This window comes from Brassica rapa, chromosome A10 (genome assembly GCF_000309985.2).
Source record: "Brassica rapa cultivar Chiifu-401-42 chromosome A10, CAAS_Brap_v3.01, whole genome shotgun sequence".
Lineage (NCBI taxonomy): Eukaryota > Viridiplantae > Streptophyta > Magnoliopsida > Brassicales > Brassicaceae > Brassica > Brassica rapa.
In genome coordinates, this window is record NC_024804.2 from 6787689 (window position 1) to 6810662 (window position 22974).

At 37.7% G+C, this 22974-nt stretch overlaps 1 protein-coding gene across 1 annotated transcript; it reads right to left on the reverse strand.

Moving 5' to 3' along the window:
* Positions 1-1029: 1029 nt before the first annotated feature.
* On the reverse strand, positions 1030-22968 carry LOC103833087. Its single transcript, XM_033282224.1, has 2 exons — positions 13361-22968; positions 1030-6353 (listed from the first exon to the last, which is right to left on the reverse strand). The coding sequence occupies exon 1, from the start codon at positions 19281-19283 to the stop codon at positions 18939-18941; it is 345 nt and encodes a 114-aa protein (XP_033138115.1). The 5' UTR covers positions 19284-22968; the 3' UTR covers positions 1030-6353; positions 13361-18938.
* Between the last annotated feature and the right edge of the window lie 6 nt (positions 22969-22974).

Here is a 22974-nt window from a genome sequence, read left to right on the forward strand (position 1 = left end):
CTTAAAAATCTTATATTCTCATACTATAACTTCAAATCTTGAATTTTAATTCAAATTTATTCTTTTTAAGTTTAATATATAATTTCCAAACACACAAACCTCTATTCCTCAATCAAACTCTATACCCTAAATCCTAACATGAAACATATATAAACCATACATCCAATGACATATAAATTTCAAATCTAAAATTTTATTAATCTAACAAATTTTAAATCTAAATCTTAATCACAAATCCTTATATAGTAACTATAACCTTGTACTTTCAAAAAATTTAACCCTAAAATCATATCACAAAACACTTTACACAAACTAATTATAAAAACCCCATTATGCAGTTTTTGAAAATCATATAACCACAAAAATCTAATCAAAATTTATATTTCATATGTTAAATTACAATATATAATCTTTACATTTAGGCAATTTATAAAACAATTAAAAAGAAATATAAAAACAATTTTATTGCTTCTTTTTATGACCATTGATTGATTCTAATCTAAGGGCTGAAATTATTCTTTTGTCTATCTCCAACCTACTCTCTCATTGGTTAATTTTTTTTCTCAAAGATTCTTAGCCATTGATGCAACGTAATCCAAAGGCCACAATTTAGTCTTTCTCTTTCTCACTTATCTTCTCCTATACGACTTTTCATTTTTCTTTCTTCAGCAACAGCATCGACGATGAACCCAATGAGGGCGAAGCAACTGGTTGTTGGACCACCATCGAAGAAGATACGACGGCACCGGTCTGAGTTCGCCGCTGTCGTCACCGGTCTCGAACTCGGAGGGAGCATGGTGGTGCTTAGTAGCGAGGGTGATTTCTGAAACGGCGGCGGAGAGAGGAGGCGTGAAGAGTTCGAGGTGGTGATGAAGTTTTGTCAAAGCAAAGCCCTCACATCATCGCAGTGCTCATCCTCTTGTCCGGTGACGTTTTAAAACTCCTGAAGCAGGTTCGATTGTTGTGACTCTCTCTCCCAGCATCTGTGTTTTCTTAATTTCGGGTATTGATTTTTAGGGTTTTCAGATCTGTTTATCCATGTCAGTTATGATTCCTTTTTTTTTGGAAAGCCAATGTCAGGATTACACAGGTGAAGTTTGGATTGTTCTTTTAAGATGTATCCTCGGATTTTATTAGTGAATCACGTGTTCTGTTCTGAGACTTTCATTTGATTCTTAAGATGGCAAAGGAAGCTAGCGGTGGTGGTGGAGGTGAAGCCGAGCAAGAAGAAGAAGAGAGGTGGAGAAAGAGAGACGACAAAGACACAAAAGGAAGAACAGGATGCGGCGCTGGATGGGAGAAGACAACACATGCGGCTGAGAAGATTAGATTTAGGTTTATTTTTTAATCTGGGTTTAGGCTTCTTTTTAATTTTGGGTTTCGTTTTTGTAATACAATTTTAATTAATAAATTAATTTTAATTATAAATCAATTTTAATTTATAAATTGCTATTTCGATATGTAATTTTTAATTTTTTTTTATTATTTAATAAGATAATAATAACGAAAATGAAACTATAAAAAATATTTAATTGCATACACAAAAGCGCTATAATATATAACAATAAGATATCAGTGTAAAAAACCGCTATCTAATGTGTCTACCTACTATGCCGGGCGATGATACAGCGCTTCATAAGCTGCTAACGTATCGTTAGATTGCGTTTTTCGTCCGCTAATAAAAGCATTTTTTCTTGTAGCGTTTTGTTTCAAAAAAATGTATTTTTAATATTTCAATGTTATTTTTGTCAACTAATAATGCAAAATTACGAACTTCAAGAACATTTTTGCATTTCTTGAAATTTTAACATTAATTGCATTTCTTGATATCTTATTAGTTTAGAAATATAAGAAATATAAAATTACAAAAAATTATGCATTAATAACTAAGTTTTTATTGTGTTTATTAGTAAGCGTGAAAATCTTAAAACATGTATTATTCTGAAACGGAGAGAGTATATATCTACAGATCCGGTTCACTGATTCCCTGAAAGAAACTTCAATGAACACATACACGAATATTTTGGGTTTATATCATTCTAACATATCGTGTATTACTAGATGAAACAATCGGATCTGTTTTCCAAAATTAAATAGAAGGCACTATCATAATCAGTATGATTAACTCAAGCTTTGTGTAAAAACATAGAAAGTAAACCTAACAAATTGATATAAAACCCACCACAAGAATTCAAGAAACGCAGAGGATATCAAAACTTAAAACTATTACTGAAAGAAAATGGCAAACAACCTATTTCCACACCAGAAGTATCATATAGTAATTGTTACACACGATCTTTCAACGTCGTCTCAATTGCACATATGAAAACTTATCAAACCTATTTCCCCCCGATTCAAATGATCCAAACCCGAATCCACATAGCTTCGGTTATTCATTGATTTATTGGTTTGTAACAGGTAAATCGAACCAAAAGACAAAATACAATCACTACAAGAAATATGGCTATTGGTAGCAGTTCACGGTAGCACGAATTCTCAAACTGCTACCAAAAATGGTGTAATCCGATACCCATCTTTTTCACAGCGTTAGTTCCTCGCTAGCGATAAATTTAATACAGGAAAAAAATTAATAAAAAATACAGTAAAGTGTTGTCGCGATGCAAAAGACTTGGGTTTAGTTTTAACCTTTTCCGCCTCTCCTTCACTCTTCACATAGAAACCATCGAAGAAAAAAAAATGATTGGGAAGCCCAATCTCTCCGATTTTTGATCGATCTTCGTGTCTGAACGGTGTTGTTTTCGCCGGCGGTCAGATTCCCGGTGAACCCATATTCGATTTTGTCTGTAATTCCTTTGATTTATCTGATTTCTCAGATGAATTCCTTTGATTTGTTTCAGCTTTTACAATTTCGATTTCACCGAAGATTAGGAGGAGATAAGTCAGGTTACAGAATCACGAGAAGTCAGGTGGTAATCAATTCCGTTTTGCATTTGATATCGTCATGGGCGAACACGATTGTTCCTTTCTCGACTGAAGCTTTGAGTGTTCCTTTCTCTTCTCTTTTGCTTTGCAGGTTTTAGGTTTTCATTGTTCCTTTCTCGAGTGAAGCTAGTGGAGTTGAAATCCGAAGGATCTTATTGATCAGGTGATTCTTTTTCAGCCAAATAGAAGTCGTTTCTTGTTGATCTTTTTGAATGACTGAGTTATAGTATCTGATTGAATCGTTGATTGTTTATGTGTTCCTCTGTGAATGTCATTGTGTCTGTTTGGTGTATGTTTGACATAATCTTATGGCTTTGTTTGATTTTGTTGGTCTATCGGTTAGAAACTTAGAACATAAAATGGTCGAAAAGTCATGGGTTCATCTAAACAGGTAAGGAAAAACAATATATATTATAGGAACTGAATTTTTGTGTGTGATTAAGAGTGTTGAAATTATGCTTTCATGTGTCTAAACCGAAGAGCTGATCCTGGTTATGAGAGTGGTGCGTGGGAATTTGTGAGGTGTGTTGGTGCAGATTTGCGAGAGTCTGAGTTGATCATTTGCCCATGTATTGATTGTCGCAACGTAGCTCGTCACTCAGCCAGTGTTATTGTGGATCATCTAGTAACAAGAGGAATGGATTTGAGTTACAAGATGAGGGAGGATTGGTATCACCATGGAGAAGTAATGTCAGGGACTGACAGTAGAAGCAATGGAAGTGAGAAGAGGAATGAGATTTTAGGGTTATACCAAGCAGCTGCCTTTGATGATGAAGAGTTTCTTAGGCATGGTGACTTAAGTGAGGTTGCTGAAGGTATAATATACGAAAAGTGCCACATAAAATGTTTAAATAGCGAAAAGAGATCGCTATAAATAGGTATAATATAACACAGGACCAACGCTATAATATCTGTATATTGTTACAGCACGCTAAAAACGCTACGCTAGGGGGGGGGTCTATTATAGCTGCGGCTATCACGGCGTTCTTCGAAACGCTATGAAAACGATATGATAGCGTTTTCCGGGTGCTATTAATACCGATATTTCTTGTAGTGAATTCGACCAGAGAGATCCGACTTTGTTCACCCGGTTTTGAAGCCATCTCGCGGATCTGTGTATCTCCCCACCTGCAAACAAACAGAACACATACAATAGTTGAAAACACATGAAAGATTTTCCAAATTTTTATGTTTTCTTCATAAATTACTATACCAACAACAGCTTGGCTTGGAAGAAACTCGATAATCCCATCGCTTGCAACAACAAAGAACACTCATCACTCTAGCTCCACGCGCTTTCACCCTCTCACATCCATCTTTCATAGAAGGCGTTTCATTGTAAGACAAATCCTCAACTAGAATCAAGTGAGTGTGGATAGTAACCTTGTTTAGAGAACAGAGTAAGCCATTTTAAAATTGAGAGAATAGAGTAAGCCATTTTAAAATTGATGATCCGAGAGGCTTCCGAACGACGATGGCGTCTTCTCCCTTGGCGTCTCCTTGTCCACGAGAACCTCCCAATATTTACACACACACACAAAAGAGGCTATGAGGACCTCTAGCTCTGTTAGAACAAGCAATCTCTAAGGAAAGAAAGAGAAGGGTATTCGTCAGATTCAACAATGGCATCAGACAATGTGTAGAGCTTTGCAGATTTCATATTGTTCAAAAGGAGGAAGACAAGATTCACAGCCACATACATAATTTTTGTCTTTCCAATAAAACAGAAGAATGATTTGGGGGAAACAAAAAGCTCAGAACTTTTTTCTGGGTTTTCTCTTTCTTGTGCTGTTGTTCGAATTCTTCTTCTTCTTCCTCAACATTATGTGACTTCAGTTTTCTGGGTAAACCTCGGTTAGTAAATCAGGTTATATATATATTTTGGTTTAGCACTTTTAATTGCGTCATTTTTGGTTTAGTTAGGTTATCTATTAATTAGATTACAAATAGATAAATAGTAAATCGATTTAAATCGGCTAGGTGTAGGTTTTGGTTCCGACGAAATGTTTTATGTGGAGTCGGGTTTCGATCTTTCAAATCGGGGGGAAATCAGTTTGATAAGTTTTCATGTATGCAATTAAGACGAGGTTGAAAAATCGTGTGTAACTGTTACTATATGATACTTCTGGTGTGGAAATATGTCGTTTTTCCGAAAGAAAACGAAGGGAAGAAATGTTATTCAAAGACAAGCTGACGTACTTCTCATAAAACTTAAAAAACTTTTTTTATAATGATTTGCCACTTTCTTTTCTTCTTTCATCCCTTTGTAATGTCTCCACTCGAAGATCTCTAGATGGGACAGTAAAAATTAAGGAATATAGCATGGTTGGTTCAAAGGATCCACTAGGTACGCACTATACGGAACCCAAAATTTTGGTTAAGCATAAGAACCTGAAGTCGTGGAGTGTTTGAAGTATATAGCTAAGGAGATTCGACCATAGTGTGGAACAGGAACATGTACACATATTCAGGGAAACAAGAATCCTCAAGAACATGTAAACTCCGTTTCTCGACACCTGTCCCTCATCGGCATCGCCTTTTCTTTTGCTCGCTGCTCTCGCTCACCTCGGTAGTTTGTTTCCTTTCTGTCGCCAGAACCAATCCTTGCCAAGCCCATTGAAACATTTACATTGTCCCTATTTTTTCAGGCTTCCAAATATAAATAAAAATCTAAATACATATCCTATAATATAAATATTTTTAAATGAATCACTGCTCGCCCGTTGACCATAATAACTAAAGGGTCAAATAATATATCAACATAATGATCCAAAACAAAAAAAACTAGATGAAATAAAAATCCATAAAACTAAAAAAGTTTGTCTAATGTTTCCATTTTTAAGACTCACACTATTTTTTTCTTTCTAAAAAGACTTTTAAACTTCTTATTTTCAATGTTGAATCATCAGTTTGATCTGCAAATTATAAACAAATAATTTTACTATTCATTTTTCAATTTTTGGTCTACAAGGTCCATGGACTAAGCCGATCCAACAGCAAAACAGGTACACAAAAAGACCTGGGGAGCCAAGAACGTGAACTCCACCGCTGGGCCATCCAACCTCCGAAAACCGAGTTCCACCCGTTACGGGAACTTTCCAGCAAACTGGATTCGTTGATCCCATAGGACAAGCCCGAGGATACGGCCCCGCGGACCCATCGATATAGATCCTATAAGAGAAGACCACAGGATCCCGAATGAAACTGGAACATTCCAGAATTACATCGAAAGAAACGACGCTGAGCTCAAAAGGATACACGCCATCGTGCATATGTCGACGAGCTAAGCACCCGACATAGATATGGTTATCGAAGAGACCAGAAGGACTCCTTTCACAAATCGAATCGCCAGCGTAAGATTACACCACAGGGGAAAATTTAAATTGCTCGAGTATTTTGGAAACACATACCTGATTACGCGTTTAAGCACACACCAATTAACCTAATGTGCCAACAATACCACAATCGAATGGTATGTCATTGTAGCATTTTAGGATCGAATCCACAAGGAACTAGTGACCTATAACACCAAGAATATACAAGCTTTCTTAATCTAAGCAAACAAGAGGATGGATGATTTGTAACAAGCTAAGATCCTAGAAATATAAACAAGGTGATCTCAAATCCAATCAAGAAATAAGTGCAAGAACTTTCAAATTCTAAGGATGGATTCATGGGTAAGGATAATTGATATAAGATGATCAAGTTTCAATCTAAAAGTGTCAACTTTCAACCAATCTATCTACCTTAGGCCTAGACACAATCCTAAACAAACTCTATCCCTAGATGAATGCTCATTTACCTAGATAACTCAAGCATCAAATCCCTTTGGTTGAATGTTATCTAAGTAATCATTAATCTCAAGTCTACTAGCCATCTTAACACCTTTAACAACAAATCCCTTTGGTAAAGGATGTTAAAAGCTTAGGAGAGTTGGTTCAGGCATTTCATCAAACACCTTCCGGGTATGAAATGTCTAGAGCTCAACTTTAGAGATGCCAACTCTAGAGTTGCATTAAAAGCACTCTACTAGCAAGGAACAAGATGAATCTATACTAAAACACTTTAGATCTAGCTTAATCACCCTAATTTACCTTAACCCATGAATCCAAAATGTGTCTACTCAATAATCTCCATGAGAAACCTTAAACCCATGTAAGGACTAAGGCTAATCATGTTAATGAGCAAGAGAAACACAATTATAAGATGAAGTACTTCCTTAAATTATAGAAAGATTCAACGTTTTACAAGTTTAGACAAAGTCTTGAGAGAAAATGAGATAAAAATAAAGTTTCTAGGTCTAAAACTATATATAGGAGATCCAAACTCGTGATGGTTTAATTGAATTAAACCGGGTCAAACCGGAATAAACCGGTCAACAGCTCAAAATCTTGTCCGCGAGCGGCTTCTTTCTCCCGCTGCAGCAAGCCGCTACAGAGCTAGCTTTGTTCCGAGCGGTGTCACCAAGTCGCTGCAGGAAGTCGATACGAAACAGGGACATGGGTCTTTTCCCAGCGGGTTCATCATGCCGCTGTGCTTGCTCGAGCTCGGACTTTGTCTTCTTCGTCTCAAGCTTCTCCATGGCCGCTTCAACACTACCTCGTCATCAATCTGAGCTTCTCATGTCTTCAGCTCGAGCAGTTGTTTGCTTCGTGATCCATCACCGAGGTTCTCATCAATCGCCGTGACTGGTTCTCTTCACCGCCGAAGCCATCTCCACCGTTTTGCTCCACTACAGAGCCTCACGTTCAGGCCGTCTCAGCTCCTCCACCGTAATCATCAGCCACGACGAAGCTCCTGAACCAGACTCCTCACTTTGTTCCGCTTTGTTGCAATCCACTACGGGATCTCTGGCTCAAGTCGTCTCCTCTCCCGTGATCAGCCGGCCTCAGCCAAGTCGTCGTCACCGTCGGGACTGAGCCTCACCGTCGAGACTCCTCATCGGAAAGCTCTCATGTATAAGTCGTCTCCTCCTCCCCGTGATCGGATCTCCAGGCCGTGGTATCCGCCTCCGCCGTCGTGATTCAGATCCGGAGAAAAGAAGTCGTGAGCTTCAATGGTGGATTTTGGAGTTATTGCACATCTGGCCCCTCGTCTTTCGGCAGTTTATGAATTGACCCCAAAACTATCAAATGTGCAGAAAGGTCCCTCTGAGTCAACCCCAAAGCTTTTGATTGTGCAATCTAACCCAAGGGAATATTCTGAAACTGCAACCTTGGTCCCTGAACTTTGGATAACTTCATATTTGACCCCAGACTTCCATAGTGTGCAGCTTAGCCCTTGAATTTTGCCCTAAACTTCCAAATGTGCATTCCAACCCCTATGATATGCAAATATTGATGCAAATGCAACATAAAGACCTAAATGCAACCTAGAATGAACATAATAAGCTAAAATATGGATCTAAAACTCATCAAAATCAAGATATATCAACTCCCCCAAACTAGACCTTTACTTGTCCACAAGTAAACTTTAAAAACAATCAAGAGGGAGATATTTAAAATTGGGAACTTATAACCAAAAGAAACACTTTCTAGCCTTCAATATGACATCCCAAAGAAAACATAGCAAATAGCATGAGCAACTCCCTTATTATACTCTAGCTTCTCTAGGCCTATCCATACTCTTATGCCTCTACTCAAGTTGCAATACTCATCAACTAACAAGTTCCTTAGCCAACTCTCACATTTATTAAAACACACACACAAGGTGAATTCTTGCAAATGGGCACATGATCTCAATCATTTGGCTTGGTGAGTGAAAATGGTCTAATGTGAAGCGAGGGTTTTCAAATGCATCTTTTATGGTGACTAACACTCAAGAATAAGAGCAAGAACATTATGCAAAATTTATCTAAGAAAATGAGCAATTCATGCATACAATGACTTGTTCTCATCATTCTACCCCTTTCCTAAATGATTTCAAGCTCTACCCTTCTTCTTTTCATCATCCCAAAACCCAAAGATACACTCACTTTCATCTTTCACCCAATGAACACATTCTCATTTTTTTATTTTAGCCAACTAGAGATTCTTTTTTTTATTCACTCAGCTCTTTTTTTTTCTTTTTCTTTTCATGTTTTTTTTCTTTTATTCTATTGGGGATTCTATTTATAAAAACAAGAGCTTCTTCTTTTTTTTTTTTTTAAATCCCTAGTGGCTTTCTTTCTTTTTGTCACTCTTTTTGGTTCATTTCTTTTCACTTTCACTCACATCCCAATCCCAAGATCAAAAGAATTTAAGCTCACAAACCCAACAACCATCCTAGAGGCTAGCCTAAATGAGGTCCTAATGCTAGCTAAAGATGAGAACAACTCATTGTCGCTCCTAATACTCTCAAAATTTTGCACATGACATGCTATCAATAAAAGGCCTCACTCAAGCAATTAATGTTGGTTTCAAAGAATGGTGAGGGTTAATGGGTATGGAAGTGCCATTTGGGTTAACAAAGATTGGTACAAAGAGAGAAAGATAACCCAAATGTGTATAATATCCATGATCAAGTATGCAAATGTCCATATGCAAGAGAGATTAAGTTCATTAAGCCCTAGTTCATTTGGAGTTGGTTTCAAGAACAATGCCAATCATCAAGCAAACAACATGTTTCAAGAAGAGTTTTCAAGGCTCGAAGCTTACAAGCTTTTTCAAGAGATGCTTAAGCTACTTGATATGTTTAGTTAGGATGTCAAATTGAGTTCTAGACATGTGTTCTTTACAAGGTTTCTCCCAATGCATGAATGCAATCTAAATGCTTCTAGACTCAATCCGAAAGATGCAAATGGATCAAGTGAAACTACATGAAGATTTTTTAAAAAAAATCAAATTTTTATGAATTTTCTATGCAAATAAGTATTCACAATGCAATGCATGAGACTCATGGCAAGTAAACAAAACAGAAAATGATGTGAGATAGTAGACTCTCCCCCAAACTTACTTCACACAGTCCCTTGTGTGAGAGTAAGCTCAAAGAAGAGATCCAAGGGAAAGAAATAAACATGAAAAGTAAATATGTACAAGGTTGGAGTGACACTTACTTGGAGTTATTGGCTGAATTGGGTGGTAGAGGACCCTTGGCCTCGGGTTTGTTTCACCATGGACATGGACTGAAGGGGAGAAGGCAAGTGTCTAGAGTCACAATGCTTCACATCAGCCAAGGCAAGTAAGACTTGACCTGAAAAATCTCAACCATGCTTATTAAATAACCTAAAAAGAGAAGATAAAAAAATATATACAATGGATAAACATGGAATTTCCTCCCAAGTGAGCTTGTTTTAAGTCTCTATCTTGACTTTGTGTGCTTGTTAATCATAGGTATCAAAAGGTTGAGCCAATGCACCTTTGGTCCTTCTCTTACAAGAACAAGGAACCAAGTATGCAAAGGAGCACACTACTATCCATAGAAAATAGACAGATTTTTCCTCAAAGAGCTTCACTAAAGATGTGACATGAATTATGAAATGCTCCTTGAGGTTCAGATGGTCATGAGAATCAAATGCATATGGTGGAAACACACAGTCAACTACAGGCTCAAACAAGGTTTTAACAAAGTAGTCAACTCTATCTCCATCAATCAAGTAATACACAATGCTCACATTCTCATGATAATTTTTGACAAGGGGGTTTTCTATCCTAAGCAAGAGCATATCCACATCAAGTTCATCCCGTAAATCAGCAAGTTCAAGAAGAGGTCTAGGTTCATTAAGCATCAAAAACTCATACTCAAGATCAATTGAAGCACAAAGATAGTTCTTGTCAAAACAAACTTCAATATGATCTCTAGCAAGCTTTTCTATTCTCAACTCATCTAGCTTCCTAGTTTCACATATTAGATCAAGACATTCATTTATGAGCACAAGAGAATCAAAGTCATGGGCAATATTCTCACCACAAGGCAAGCAAATTTCCTCAAGTTGAAGTTTTAGAGTGGAAATGCTTGTACCTTCCAGCTGGGGTGGTGGAAACCAATACATTACCTCTTTAAGGTCATAAGCAACATTGAACTCATACTGTGTAACCTCCCTTCCTTCAAGCTCTGCTCGATCCTTAATAAGCTCCACCCGGATCCTTTGTGCTAGGGATGTCTTTGCTGACCCCGGGTACTTCTTCTGAAGCTCATTTAACTTCACAAGCTGTGCTGGTGTGAGTATACTTGCATCAAAGGGTGGTGGCTCCACATACACATATGGCTCATCTTCGATGTGATCTTCAAATGTGTCTTCCTCTTCTTGTGGCTTCTCAAAGTAGCTTGAAGCCATCACTGCAAGAACAAAAGCACTAGAATAAAGAGTTAGTAACTATACAAAGCAAAACAAAGCAAGAAAATAAAGCTTAGTCTCAAGAAAGATTGAAATCCTAATGATAAATCTACTAGTTCCCCGGCAACGGCGCCAAATTGATTACGCGTTTAAGCACACACCAATTAACCTAATGTGCCAACAATACCACAATCGAATGGTATGTCATTGTAGCATTTTAGGATCGAATCCACAAGGAACTAGTGACCTATAACACCAAGAATACACTAGCTTTCTTAATCTAAGCAAACAAGAGGATGAATGATTTGTAACAAGCTAAGATCCTAGAAATATAAACAAGGTGATCTCAAATCCAATCAAGAAATAAGTGCAAGAACTTTCAAATTCTAAGGATGGATTCATGGGTAAGGATAATTGATATAAGGTGATCAAGTTTCAATCTAAAGGTGTCAACTTTCAACCAATCTATCTACCTTAGGCCTAGACACAATCCTAAACAAACTCTATCCCTAGATGAATGCTCATTTACCTAGATAACTCAAGCATCAAATCCCTTTGGTTGAATGTTATCTAAGTAATCATTAATCTCAAGTCTACTAGCCATCTTAACACCTTTAACAACAAATCCCTTTGGTAAAGGATGTTAAAAGCTTAGGAGAGTTGGTTCAGGCATTTCATCAAACACCTTCCGGGTATGAAATGCCTAGAGCTCAACTTTAGAGAGGCCAACTCTAGAGTTGCATTAAAAGCACTCTACTAGCAAGGAACAAGATGGATCTATACTAAAACACTTTAGATCTAGCTTAATCACCCTAATCTACCTTAACCCATGAATCCAAAATGTGTCTACTCAATAATCTCCATGAGAAACCTTAAACCCATGTAAGGATCAAGGCTAATCATGTTAATGAGCAAGAGAAACACAATTATAAGATGAAGTACTTCCTTAAATTATAGAAAGATTCAACGTTTTACAAGTTTAGACAAAGTCTTGAGAGAAAATGAGATAAAAATAAAGTTTCTAGGTCTAAAACTATATATAGGAGATCCAAACTCGTGATGGTTTAATTGAATTAAACCGGGTCAAACCGGAATAAACCGGTCAACAGCTCAAAATCTTGTCCGCGAGCGGCTTCTTTCTCCCGCTGCAGCAAGCCGCTACAGAGCTAGCTTTGTTCCGAGCGGTGTCACCAAGTCGCTGCAGGAAGTTGATACGAAACAGGGACATGGGTCTTTTCCCAGCGGGTTCATCATGCCGCTGTGCTTGCTCGAGCTCGGACTTTGTCTTCTTCGTCTCAAGCTTCTCCATGGCCGCTTCAACACTACCTCGTCATCAATCTGAGCTTCTCATGTCTTCAGCTCGAGCAGTTGTTTGCTTCGTGATCCATCACCGAGGTTCTCATCAATCGCCGTGACTGGTTCTCTTCACCGCCGAAGCCATCTCCACCGTTTTGCTCCACTACAGAGCCTCACGTTCAGGCCGTCTCAGCTCCTCCACCGTAATCATCAGCCACGACGAAGCTCCTGAACCAGACTCGTCACTTTGTTCCGCTTCGTTGCAATCCACTACGGGATCTCTGGCTCAAGTCGTCTCCTCTCCCGTGATCAGCCGGCCTCAGCCAAGTCGTCGTCACCGTCGGGACTGAGCCTCACCGTCGAGACTCCTCATCGGAAAGCTCTCATGTATAAGTCGTCTCCTCCTCCCCGTGATCGGATCTCCAGGCCGTGGTATCCGCCTCCGCCGTCGTGATTCAGATCCGGAGAAAAGAAGTCGTGAGCTTCAATGGTGGATTTTGGAGTTATTGCACATCTGGCCCCTCGTCTTTCGGCAGTTTATGAATTGACCCCAAAACTATCAAATGTGCAGAAAGGTCCCTCTGAGTCAACCCCAAAGCTTTTGATTGTGCAATCTAACCCAAGGGAATATTCTGAAACTGCAACCTTGGTCCCTGAACTTTGGATAACTTCATATTTGACCCTAGACTTCCATAGTGTGCAGCTTAGCCCTTGAATTTTGCCCTAAACTTCCAAATGTGCATTCCAACCCCTATGATATGCAAATATTGATGCAAATGCAACATAAAGACCTAAATGCAACCTAGAATGAACATAATAAGCTAAAATATGGATCTAGAACTCATCAAAATCAAGATATATCAATACCCCAAAGCTCATGTACGAGCCTTTCGACTAGCAATTTCGAGAGCGCACCTCAACGATGACGAAAAAGAGGCTGGTTACTGTCGCTTCTTCGCTGAAAATCTTACACCGAGGCCGCCCTTGAGTGGTTCGCGGGCCTGGAGGAAAACTCAATCGACAACTTCACCCAGCTAGTGTGAACGTTCTTTAAACAATATTCAGTTTTAATAGAAACAAGGGTTACCGAGGCAGATCTCTGGAATCTCAAGCAAGCACCCTTCGAACCGTTGAGAGTGTACATAAACAAGTTCAGAGAAATCAAAACCAAGATTTTGCATCCGAAAGAAGACGTGGCCTTGGCAGCACTAAAGAACGACATCTAGTTCTCATCCAAATTCAGAGAAGAAATGTCCGAGCACCCATTTCGTTGGACGATGTCTTATACTGAGCCTCCTACTTCGAGACCCATGAAGAAGAGGTAGCCGCTTTAAAAGAACAGTACAGCAGGAACAAAAGTAACGCCGCCAAAAAGACTAATGTCCCTAAGAACCAGCTACTAAAATACAGAACTCCTATGCGATGAACAACTCGCCGCAAAACAAATCATCGATGTATGATCTCAACAAATTTTGTGCTTTCCATAATCGGAAGGGTCCTTCGACCGAGGAATGTCGAGCAGCACTTCGCAGTCAAAGCAAAAATAAAGAAACTAGCAAAGATATCAAAGAAGAATAAGCGCCAACAACTCCAAAGGCCAACCAGAAAACTAAAGGCTTTTCAAATAAAAGAAATAGAGAAACCGAGCTTGAATCACCAAGCTCTACACCTCCAGCACCAAAGAAAAGAGTCGACATGATTTCAAGGGGACCAAAACACGATGCCCCCAACAGAATCGAAGGTCAGACCAAAGTAAAAGTGTGCATTGATATCACGGTAGCGATCTGAAGCTTAGAAAACCTCGAGAGAGCCCCCCCTCCCCAATACAATCCAAATATTCACGTGTGGAGAATGTTTATGCATGTATGTCGTTTGAGAATTTTTTTCCTTGGCGTTTTGAAGTTTAAGTAGATTTTTGTCTAAAGTTTTATTAAAAATATTAACAAATTTTAAAAATCCTACCACTCGCATATCTTAGGAGTTAGGTCACAAAGCCGTAAAAACTTAGAGTTATTGAAACATCAAACTACCTCAGAAAAAAACGTGAGAGACCAGTGGGATCAAGAGGTGAGACAGATATGGGATCAAGAGGCGAGTCAGATGAGCAGTTCACGTTTGATCCGGAGTATTCCCCACCAAATATTGTGGACTTGGAAACTCATCAACTCTTAGCTAGTCTTACTGCAGCAGAGAAGGTCGCTGATCAGATCGATGAAGGTAGTGAAAGTGGTATTGCTAGAAAGAAGCAAGGAATGAAAGAAAGCTTATCAGTCTTACCGATGATACTGACGATTCTGATGTTGAAATCACTCCACCAATCCAAACAACCAAACCTCACAAAAACACCAGTTATAGAACAGCTTCTAGAAAACACATGTTCCAATCCACTTTAGATGGAGGCATTGGATCGTCCGCACAGGCTTGTAGTAAGGAGAAGTATGTGCCTATGGAATCTGTGATTCGTGGTGGAGAAGAATGCCAGTGCCTGACTCCCAAAAGAAGAGGGTCGAGTCTTGCCAGTCTCAGAAGCCTGCCGCATCTACTCAATCGCAGAAGAATAAGAAAAAGATTAAGGAGATACCGGATTTTGACGATGAACTAGAAGAAGATGAGTTGGACAAGGCTGAAAACGGTTTGGAGGATATGGAGAATAGGCAAAGATCAGACTTGTGGAAGGATTTTACGGTGGTTGAAAACCCAATGGAGATTTGAAAGCTGTGTGCAATCATTGCAAGAATGAGTATGCATGGTAAAATGTATCCAAGGAATACTGGAAGGCAGCAACAACTCAATACCAAGGGGAGAGTAGTATCTCGCAAGTATTATCATACTGTATTTAGGCAGATGGTAGCAAAGACAATAGTCCAGCATGATCTACCTTACGCGTACCTGGAGTATCAAAAAGTTAGAGACACATGGGCGTATTTGAATGCTGATGTCCAAACCATTTGTCAAAACACAACGAGAGCAGATCTGTATCGATTACATGAAAGTTAGAGAGACACACGCAAGAGGAAATTAGGACGTCTTCCTGCACGAGTGTCCTTCACATCTGACTTGTGGACATCAGTAAAACGAGAAGGATACATGTGTGTGACAGCACATTACATTGACCAGAATTGTAAGTTGAACAGCAAGATCCTGACGTTATGTGCTCTACCACCAACACATACCGGTATAAATGTTGCGGTTCAGCGCCTTGAATCACTGAAAGAGTGGGAAATTGAAAAAAGGTGTTCTCGGTCACATTAGATAATGCTACAAGTAATGACTCGATGCAGGAAATTGTGAAATCGCAGCTGAATTTGAGTGATGATTTGTTGTGTGGAGAAGAGTTTTTTCATGTCAGATGTGCAGCTCACATACTTAACCTCATTGTGCAAGATGGGTTGAAGGTTATTGGAGACTCTTTGCAGAAAGTAAGAGACAGTGTTAAGTATGTATTAGGATCGGAAATGCGTGAACAGCTGTTCCAGAAAAGTGTGGATGCTGCGGGTGTAGTAGAAGGTGGATGGCTAATACTGGACGTGCCGACAAGATGGAACTTAACTTACTATATGCTTGAAAGAGCCAGCAAGTACCGTAAAGTATTTGTTAAGTTGGAGGCATTTGATAAGAAGGGTTATAAAACGGCGCCCACAGCTGAGGAATGGACCAGAGCAGCCAATATTTGCGATTTTTGAGTCATTTTGCAGTGACCACAAGCTTGATGTCTGGTTCGAATTACCCGACTGCAAACTTGTATTTCTATCAGGTTTGGATGATCCATGATTGGCTTCGGAGAAATGAGGAAAGCGAAGATGAGATTGTCAGATACATGGTGCCACCGATGAAAGAAAAGTTCGACAAATATTGGGATAAAGTTAGTGGTATTTTTGTGATGGCAGCAGTCTTCGATCCACGGTTTAAGCTTTTAATTGTCGAATGTTGTTTAGGGAAGCTTGACATGAGTACCCGTGATGCAAATGTGAAGAATCTGCGTGACAAGCTGAGTATTCTGTTTGAGTCATACGACAAAAATCAAAGAATAACTCACCTTCCACTGAGCCACATGAGACTGCTTCGCAAAAAGCATGTGCGACAGGGTCAATGAGACTGTTTGTGAACTACAATGTCAGTGTTTTTCAATTTTTTATCTTCTGATTTTTTTTTCCTCTTTAATATTTTTTCTTCTTAATACTTTCTTAGGATTTCTTTGCATTTCGCAAAACCAGTGGCATTGTGAGTGGAAAGACACCTCTAGAAGCTTATCTTGAAGAACCACCTTTGGACATTACTAATTTCTAGAGCTTGGACATCCTCGATTGGTGGAAAGATAATGTGCATCGGTATGGTGACTTGGCTGCAATGGCATGTGATCTGCTAAGTATTCCGATCACAACAGTGGCTTCGGAGTCATCCTTCAGTATTGGATCGCGAGTTCTATATAAATATAGGAGTCGTCTACTCCCAAAAAATGTGCAAGCTCTGATATGAACTAGGAATTGGATTAAGAGATACAAATCTTATGCACATGGTAAATAACTCACATTATATTTTTTTTTTAAATTACCATTATACTTTATCCTAAGTAAAGGAAGTTTCTGATATTTGCAGATGAAAAAATCGATGGTGATGGTGAAGAAGATAAATTACCGTCATTTGAGTCCATCGTTAATGGGGAAAATGAAGATGATCAAGTTTGATTTGGTGTTTTGCTTTATATGGATTTGGTGTTTTTTTTTATTACAATGTGAAATTTCTTGTTTAAGTTGATTGGTTTTGTTTTCAGTATTATGAATTGCTTTACTACAATGTGAGATTTCTTGTATTTTGCTTTATTACATTGATGTTTTGGTTAAGATAACATGAAAGAGATTTTGCTATTATCAAGTCAGCAAAAAGAGTAAGCTATATGTAGTTACAGCCCTGTCAACTAATCTATATATGCATATAACAATGATGCATATCAGCTGAAAAACTAATCTCCATAGCTACACGTACACGTATTGTTTCTACATGGTATTGTGCTTGATAATTAAATTATCCTAGACACGTTACGTACATTGTGCTTGATAATTAAAATAGCCCTTCAATAGTATTGTGCTTCATGGTATACATATACGTACACACAAATAAAACAAATTGTCTTAAGTGAATGAAATAGACTTCGCTATGATCAAGTCATTCTAGTTTGGTCTTTGTTCCTGCAGAAACTCATTCTTGTTTATGTTTGTTCGTGCAGGAAGAAGTAGACAGTGTAATATCCGATATCCCGCGAGATGGTCCGTGAAGGCCTGCAAAGAATGTGGTACGGGATTGGGCAGCTATTTTCAGGACCGCATCCCGTACGGGACAGGCTCGCCGTGTCCCGCCCGAAGACAAACCCGCAGCGGTCCGGGACAGGACGGGATGGGAGAGCCCAATTGACATCTCTACCTGTCATTAAGGGAATCTATGGATCCTTCCACACAATAATTTCATATCTTGAATGCACTTTGTTTCTAATACCCAAAAATAATAACTTCTTTGCCGCTATAATACTCGTCCACACATAAGATGGGTTATCCACTGAGTCTATTCGCAAAGGAGAGGAGGTAAAGAAGCTAAGACTCTGTTGCAAAAAAAACAGAGGCAAAATAGAAGGCCGAAATGTAGTAGGGCCCAAAGACACTCAAACACTATCCAAGCCCAACACTAGTTCAGCCATTCAGCATCTGTGGAACAGTCACAAGACTTGTACCGCGGAGCTGGCACAAAAGACAACATCTCTTGTACTGCAGATTCGATTTGACAGCTTGCTGATGGTGTGAAACGAGGATAAGATAGCCACGTGTTGGGTTTCAATAGTTGAGTCTTCTTGTATATAAAGCAATGTTAGCTCTCTGTAATTGGTAGCCGAAATGTGTCAATAAAGTATTATTTAGAAAATTCATTCTTGTGCTCCGTTCTTCATTATTTCAGCACCAAATTGGTGTCATGGTTGAAGTTACTTTTAATCCCTAACAAAAAAAATACCTATCAATCACTAACTTTTTTTTTTGTTGCTAAAACATATCTTGATATAAAAGATGATGAAATTGAAATGATACAAGAGGTTCATTATAGATTCCTATATTTGTTGGCCTGTCTTTTTCGGCTATACACTTATAGCATTTAAATTATTTATGTACTCTCTAGTTTACCAATATCCTATTTAAAACATATAATTGGTCAACTCTCCACTTTTACATTGGAATTTTTTTTTCAAAACATGCATCTTATTCATTACAAATTTCAATAAACTTTACAATACTAGTTTCCGTTCTTGTTTTTGGTTCATCTTATGTGAATTACCTTAGAAATCATTATCGAAGTACACAACCGTAGTACAGATGAACATATAAAATATGAAAGACAAATTCAAAGCATAGATAAAAAAAATTACAAGAAACATGTGTACGTATATATATATAGTGTATAGAATTTAAGTGCCAGGAAAGTGAATGACGACGGTGAAGACAGTGACGAGGCCGAAGTAAATGAAGGAGTGAAGAAGGATTGAGTATCCGCTCGTCTCCATTTTCCCAAAGTCTACAAAGTTATTGTTGCCGGGAACCTGAAACAGCAACCCCGGCGTCAGAACCACGAACAACACCGTCGCTACAATTGCAGGTATCCACTCCGCCATTTCTTGATTCTTCTTGTTTGTTATCCAGGAAGAGAGATTTTGATAAAGAGAGAAATATATCTCTTGATAATGAAGAGAGAAATATATCTCTTGATAATGAAGATCATTAATTTGAATCCCTCGAGGTTGGTGGAATGGCATATAGCGACGTGGTGTTACATGTCAGCAGTGTCGTGGTCAAAGTGTTGGATGGTCACTATCATCTCTAATATTGTTAATCATTGCATTATTGCATTGGGTCTCGTTGACTTAAAGAAGTTGAAACTTCATCAAGTGGATAAACGAAGGAGCAATTATAAATGTATGATATATATATGTGTATATATATATATATATATATATGTGTGCTAACTTGCATGCATACAGTTGTGTTTGTGTACATTTGTACTTTGTATCTTGGTGAGTTTAGTCACTTAAAAAAAAATTGGGGGAGGGGTTTCGGTGTTTTATACAACCTAAATTCTAATCTGCATTTTCAAAAGAACTTATTTGCCAAATAACCAAACATAAAAAATAATTTGATTTTTAGTAAGAGGTTTGAGAGAGATAGGAAGAGAAATAAAAAGAGAGATGTGTTTTTGGTTAAATAGTGAGTTTTTCTTTTATGGTTATTGGGGCAAATTTCTCTTTTCAAAAGACGAGATTTTTGTTTTTATTTGAAAAAAACTTTTATATAACAGAAAATGAAATTTTATTTATAATTTATATATTTGTAAGTTTTTACACAATATGTGTTTGGATTTATGTATATATAATTGACTTTAGTTACTTTTATGAAACATGTTAAATTTACGGATCAAGAAAAATTCTGACCCGTACCATGTATATTATTGTTTTCTATTTAGATATTTAAAATTTAGATAAGTTTTTTTACTAAATGTCATTTTTAATTTTATTCTAGTGGCATAAGTTTAAAATTTAGATCTTAAATTTGTGAATAAGTTTAAAATATTGATCTTAAATTTGTGAATAGAAGTTAAAACTTTATATTGGTATATTCAGTGTTTTGAACTTGTAAAAGAATAATTTACAATAAAATACAAACTTGAGATGGTTGGAAAACCAACTCCAAGTTTGTCCCTCAATCTTTCAAACAATGCACGCGAAAGGAACTTTGTAATAATGTCAGTTATTTCCTGAATGGCTGGAATATGCCTCGTTTCAATTAAGCTTAGAGCCACTCTTTCTCTAGTGTAGTGCCAGTTGGTTTCAAAGTGTTTAGAGTGAGCATAAAAGGCTGGATTTGTGGTTAGGTGAACTGCTGATAGGTTATCACAATTCAGCAGCGCCTGATCATCTTGAGGAATGCCTAAGTCTTTCAATAGCAAAGCTAACCATGTAAGTGCTGCACTTGTTTCTCCTAATGCTCTGTACTCAGCCTCAGTAGAGGACCTGGACACTGTCGACTGTCTCTTGTTGCTATGAACTCCATAAGACAATGTACCATCAAGATACGTAAGAATTCGCTTCAGAAATTGAAGTCTGATTGAGTCGGTTGATGCATTCTCTGACATATGAAGGTGACTGCAAATTGTATATATGGTCTTGTCAACGTTAGATATTGCAACTTTCCAGAAAGACTTCAAAAATAAGAGGGTTGAGGAAACAGTTTCATAGCTGTTGCATTGTTTGGAAACATATGCAGAGGTACCGGTGTTGGCATTGGATTGTAGTCATAGATCCCTGCAGTGTGCAGTATATCCTCAGTATATTTCTTCTGACTGAGAAACAAACCATTCTCAGTTGTATCAACCTGAATCCCAAGAAAGTAATGTGGATGGCCAAGATCCTTCATAGAAAACTGAGAACTGAGAGCTGCCATCAAATGCTTGCACTGCTCCGGATCACTTCCTGTCAATATTATATCGTCAACATACAGCAAAAGAACCATTGTTTTCCCTTGAGGATGATACACAAACATAGAAGGATAAACTTTGATACACGAGAAACCATACTCCAGGAGAAACGTACTGAACTTATCAAACCATGCCCGTGGTGCCTGCTTTAAACCATATATAGCTTTATCTAGTTTGCATACATGAGTCGGTTTTGCAGGATCCACAAAGTCTGCTGGTTGTTTCATGTATATGTCTTCATGTAAGTCTCTGTGAAGAAAGACACTCCAATATCAAGCTGTGTAATTGACCAACTTTTAGCTGTTGCAACTCCAAGAACCACATTGTTTGTAGTTGTTCTAACAACTGGACTGAAAGTCTCGAGATAATCAATGCCGTCCTTTTGATCATTTCCTTTGACAACCATTCTGCTTTTAAATTGATCAATGGTTCCATCTGCGTAAAGTTTGATTATATACCCATCTGCTCCCCAAAACATGCATAGACGGCTAATATGGAACAAGATGAAATGTGTGATTCTCATAATGATTATCCATCTCAACCGTCATAGACTTCGTCCATCTTCGATTTTTAAGCGCAGCTACAACAGAATTTTGTTCAGTAGGGTAGTCAGGAATTGTGAGAAGAAAATACCTCGGATTAGGCTTAGTGATGCCTGATTTAGCACGAGTAGCCATTGGGTGGATGTTAGGCACTTCTTTAGCTATCACTTCTGCTTCATTATTATAAATTTCTTGCTAATCATTGTGAGCTGGTGAGGGTGGTGGTGGAACATTTGCTTCAGACATAGGATTATCCTGAGGAATGATATCATGTGTTGGAGAAGGAAGTACCACCAGATTCTTGACAATTTGACTGTCTTTAGGCTTAATGACTGAGGCCTGTTGCCAAGCTTGTAGTAACACAGTAGGATACTTCGTAATCAGATGCTTAAACTGCCCAGTTAAAGGAAACAATTCATCATCGAAGATTATATGTCTGCTAATATAGACACGTCCTGTTGGTGGATATAAACACCTATACCCTTTATAGTCCGCGTTGTAACCAAGAAAAATACATTGAAGTGATCTTGGTTCAAACTTATGAGCTGAATATGGTCTTAGGCATGGACAACAAGCATTGACAAAGACTCGCAAGTAAGAATAATCTGACTTCCTGTTGTATAAAACCTCGAATGGCATTTTATGTTGCAGAGCTGAAGACGGAAGTAAGATGATTTGCTGTAACGAACCCTTCAACCCAATGTGTAAAGGTACCTGACTTTGAAACATAATGGTTCCCAACAGCTTGTTTACTTGCAAAACGCTTGTGATCTTGAAACCTTGAACCAATACATGCCTTTTCATTTGTATAACATAATTCTTCTTTCATCTGTTTTTGCGATCAGATTGTTCTGAATATTGGGTTTGAGTGAGTGTTTCGGTTTGGTTGCAGACCGGTTCTAGATTGATACCTGATTTTGTTTTCTATGATATATTTTGGCAATTAAATATCTAAAATTACCGAAATGTATTTGAATGCCCAAAAATATAATTAAAATCCAAAATTTAAAACATATTTATATTTTTATGAAAATCCAAAATTATAATTAGAAACATACTTTACTCTCAAACCATATACTTTAAATTTTACCATAATCATATAACCTAATCATATTCCAGAATCCTAATTTTAGTTAAGAACATTTTTATTTTTCACAATATTATAACCGGTTGTAATTTTAACAAATTTCATTTTATAAAAATATTTTTTGTTTATTTGTATTTTTTTTATTTGTAATTTTTAAAAATAAAAAATAAAACACCGTAAACCATAAACCCTAAACATAAAACTTTAAAATTTCAATCTTTTCATAATATAACTTCAATCTTAAACTTAAACTCAAATTTTAATCAATTAAAAAATATAATCTCAAATTTAAAATCTAAACCTCAAACACTAAATCTAAATCTACACTCTAAATCTAATACCCTAAA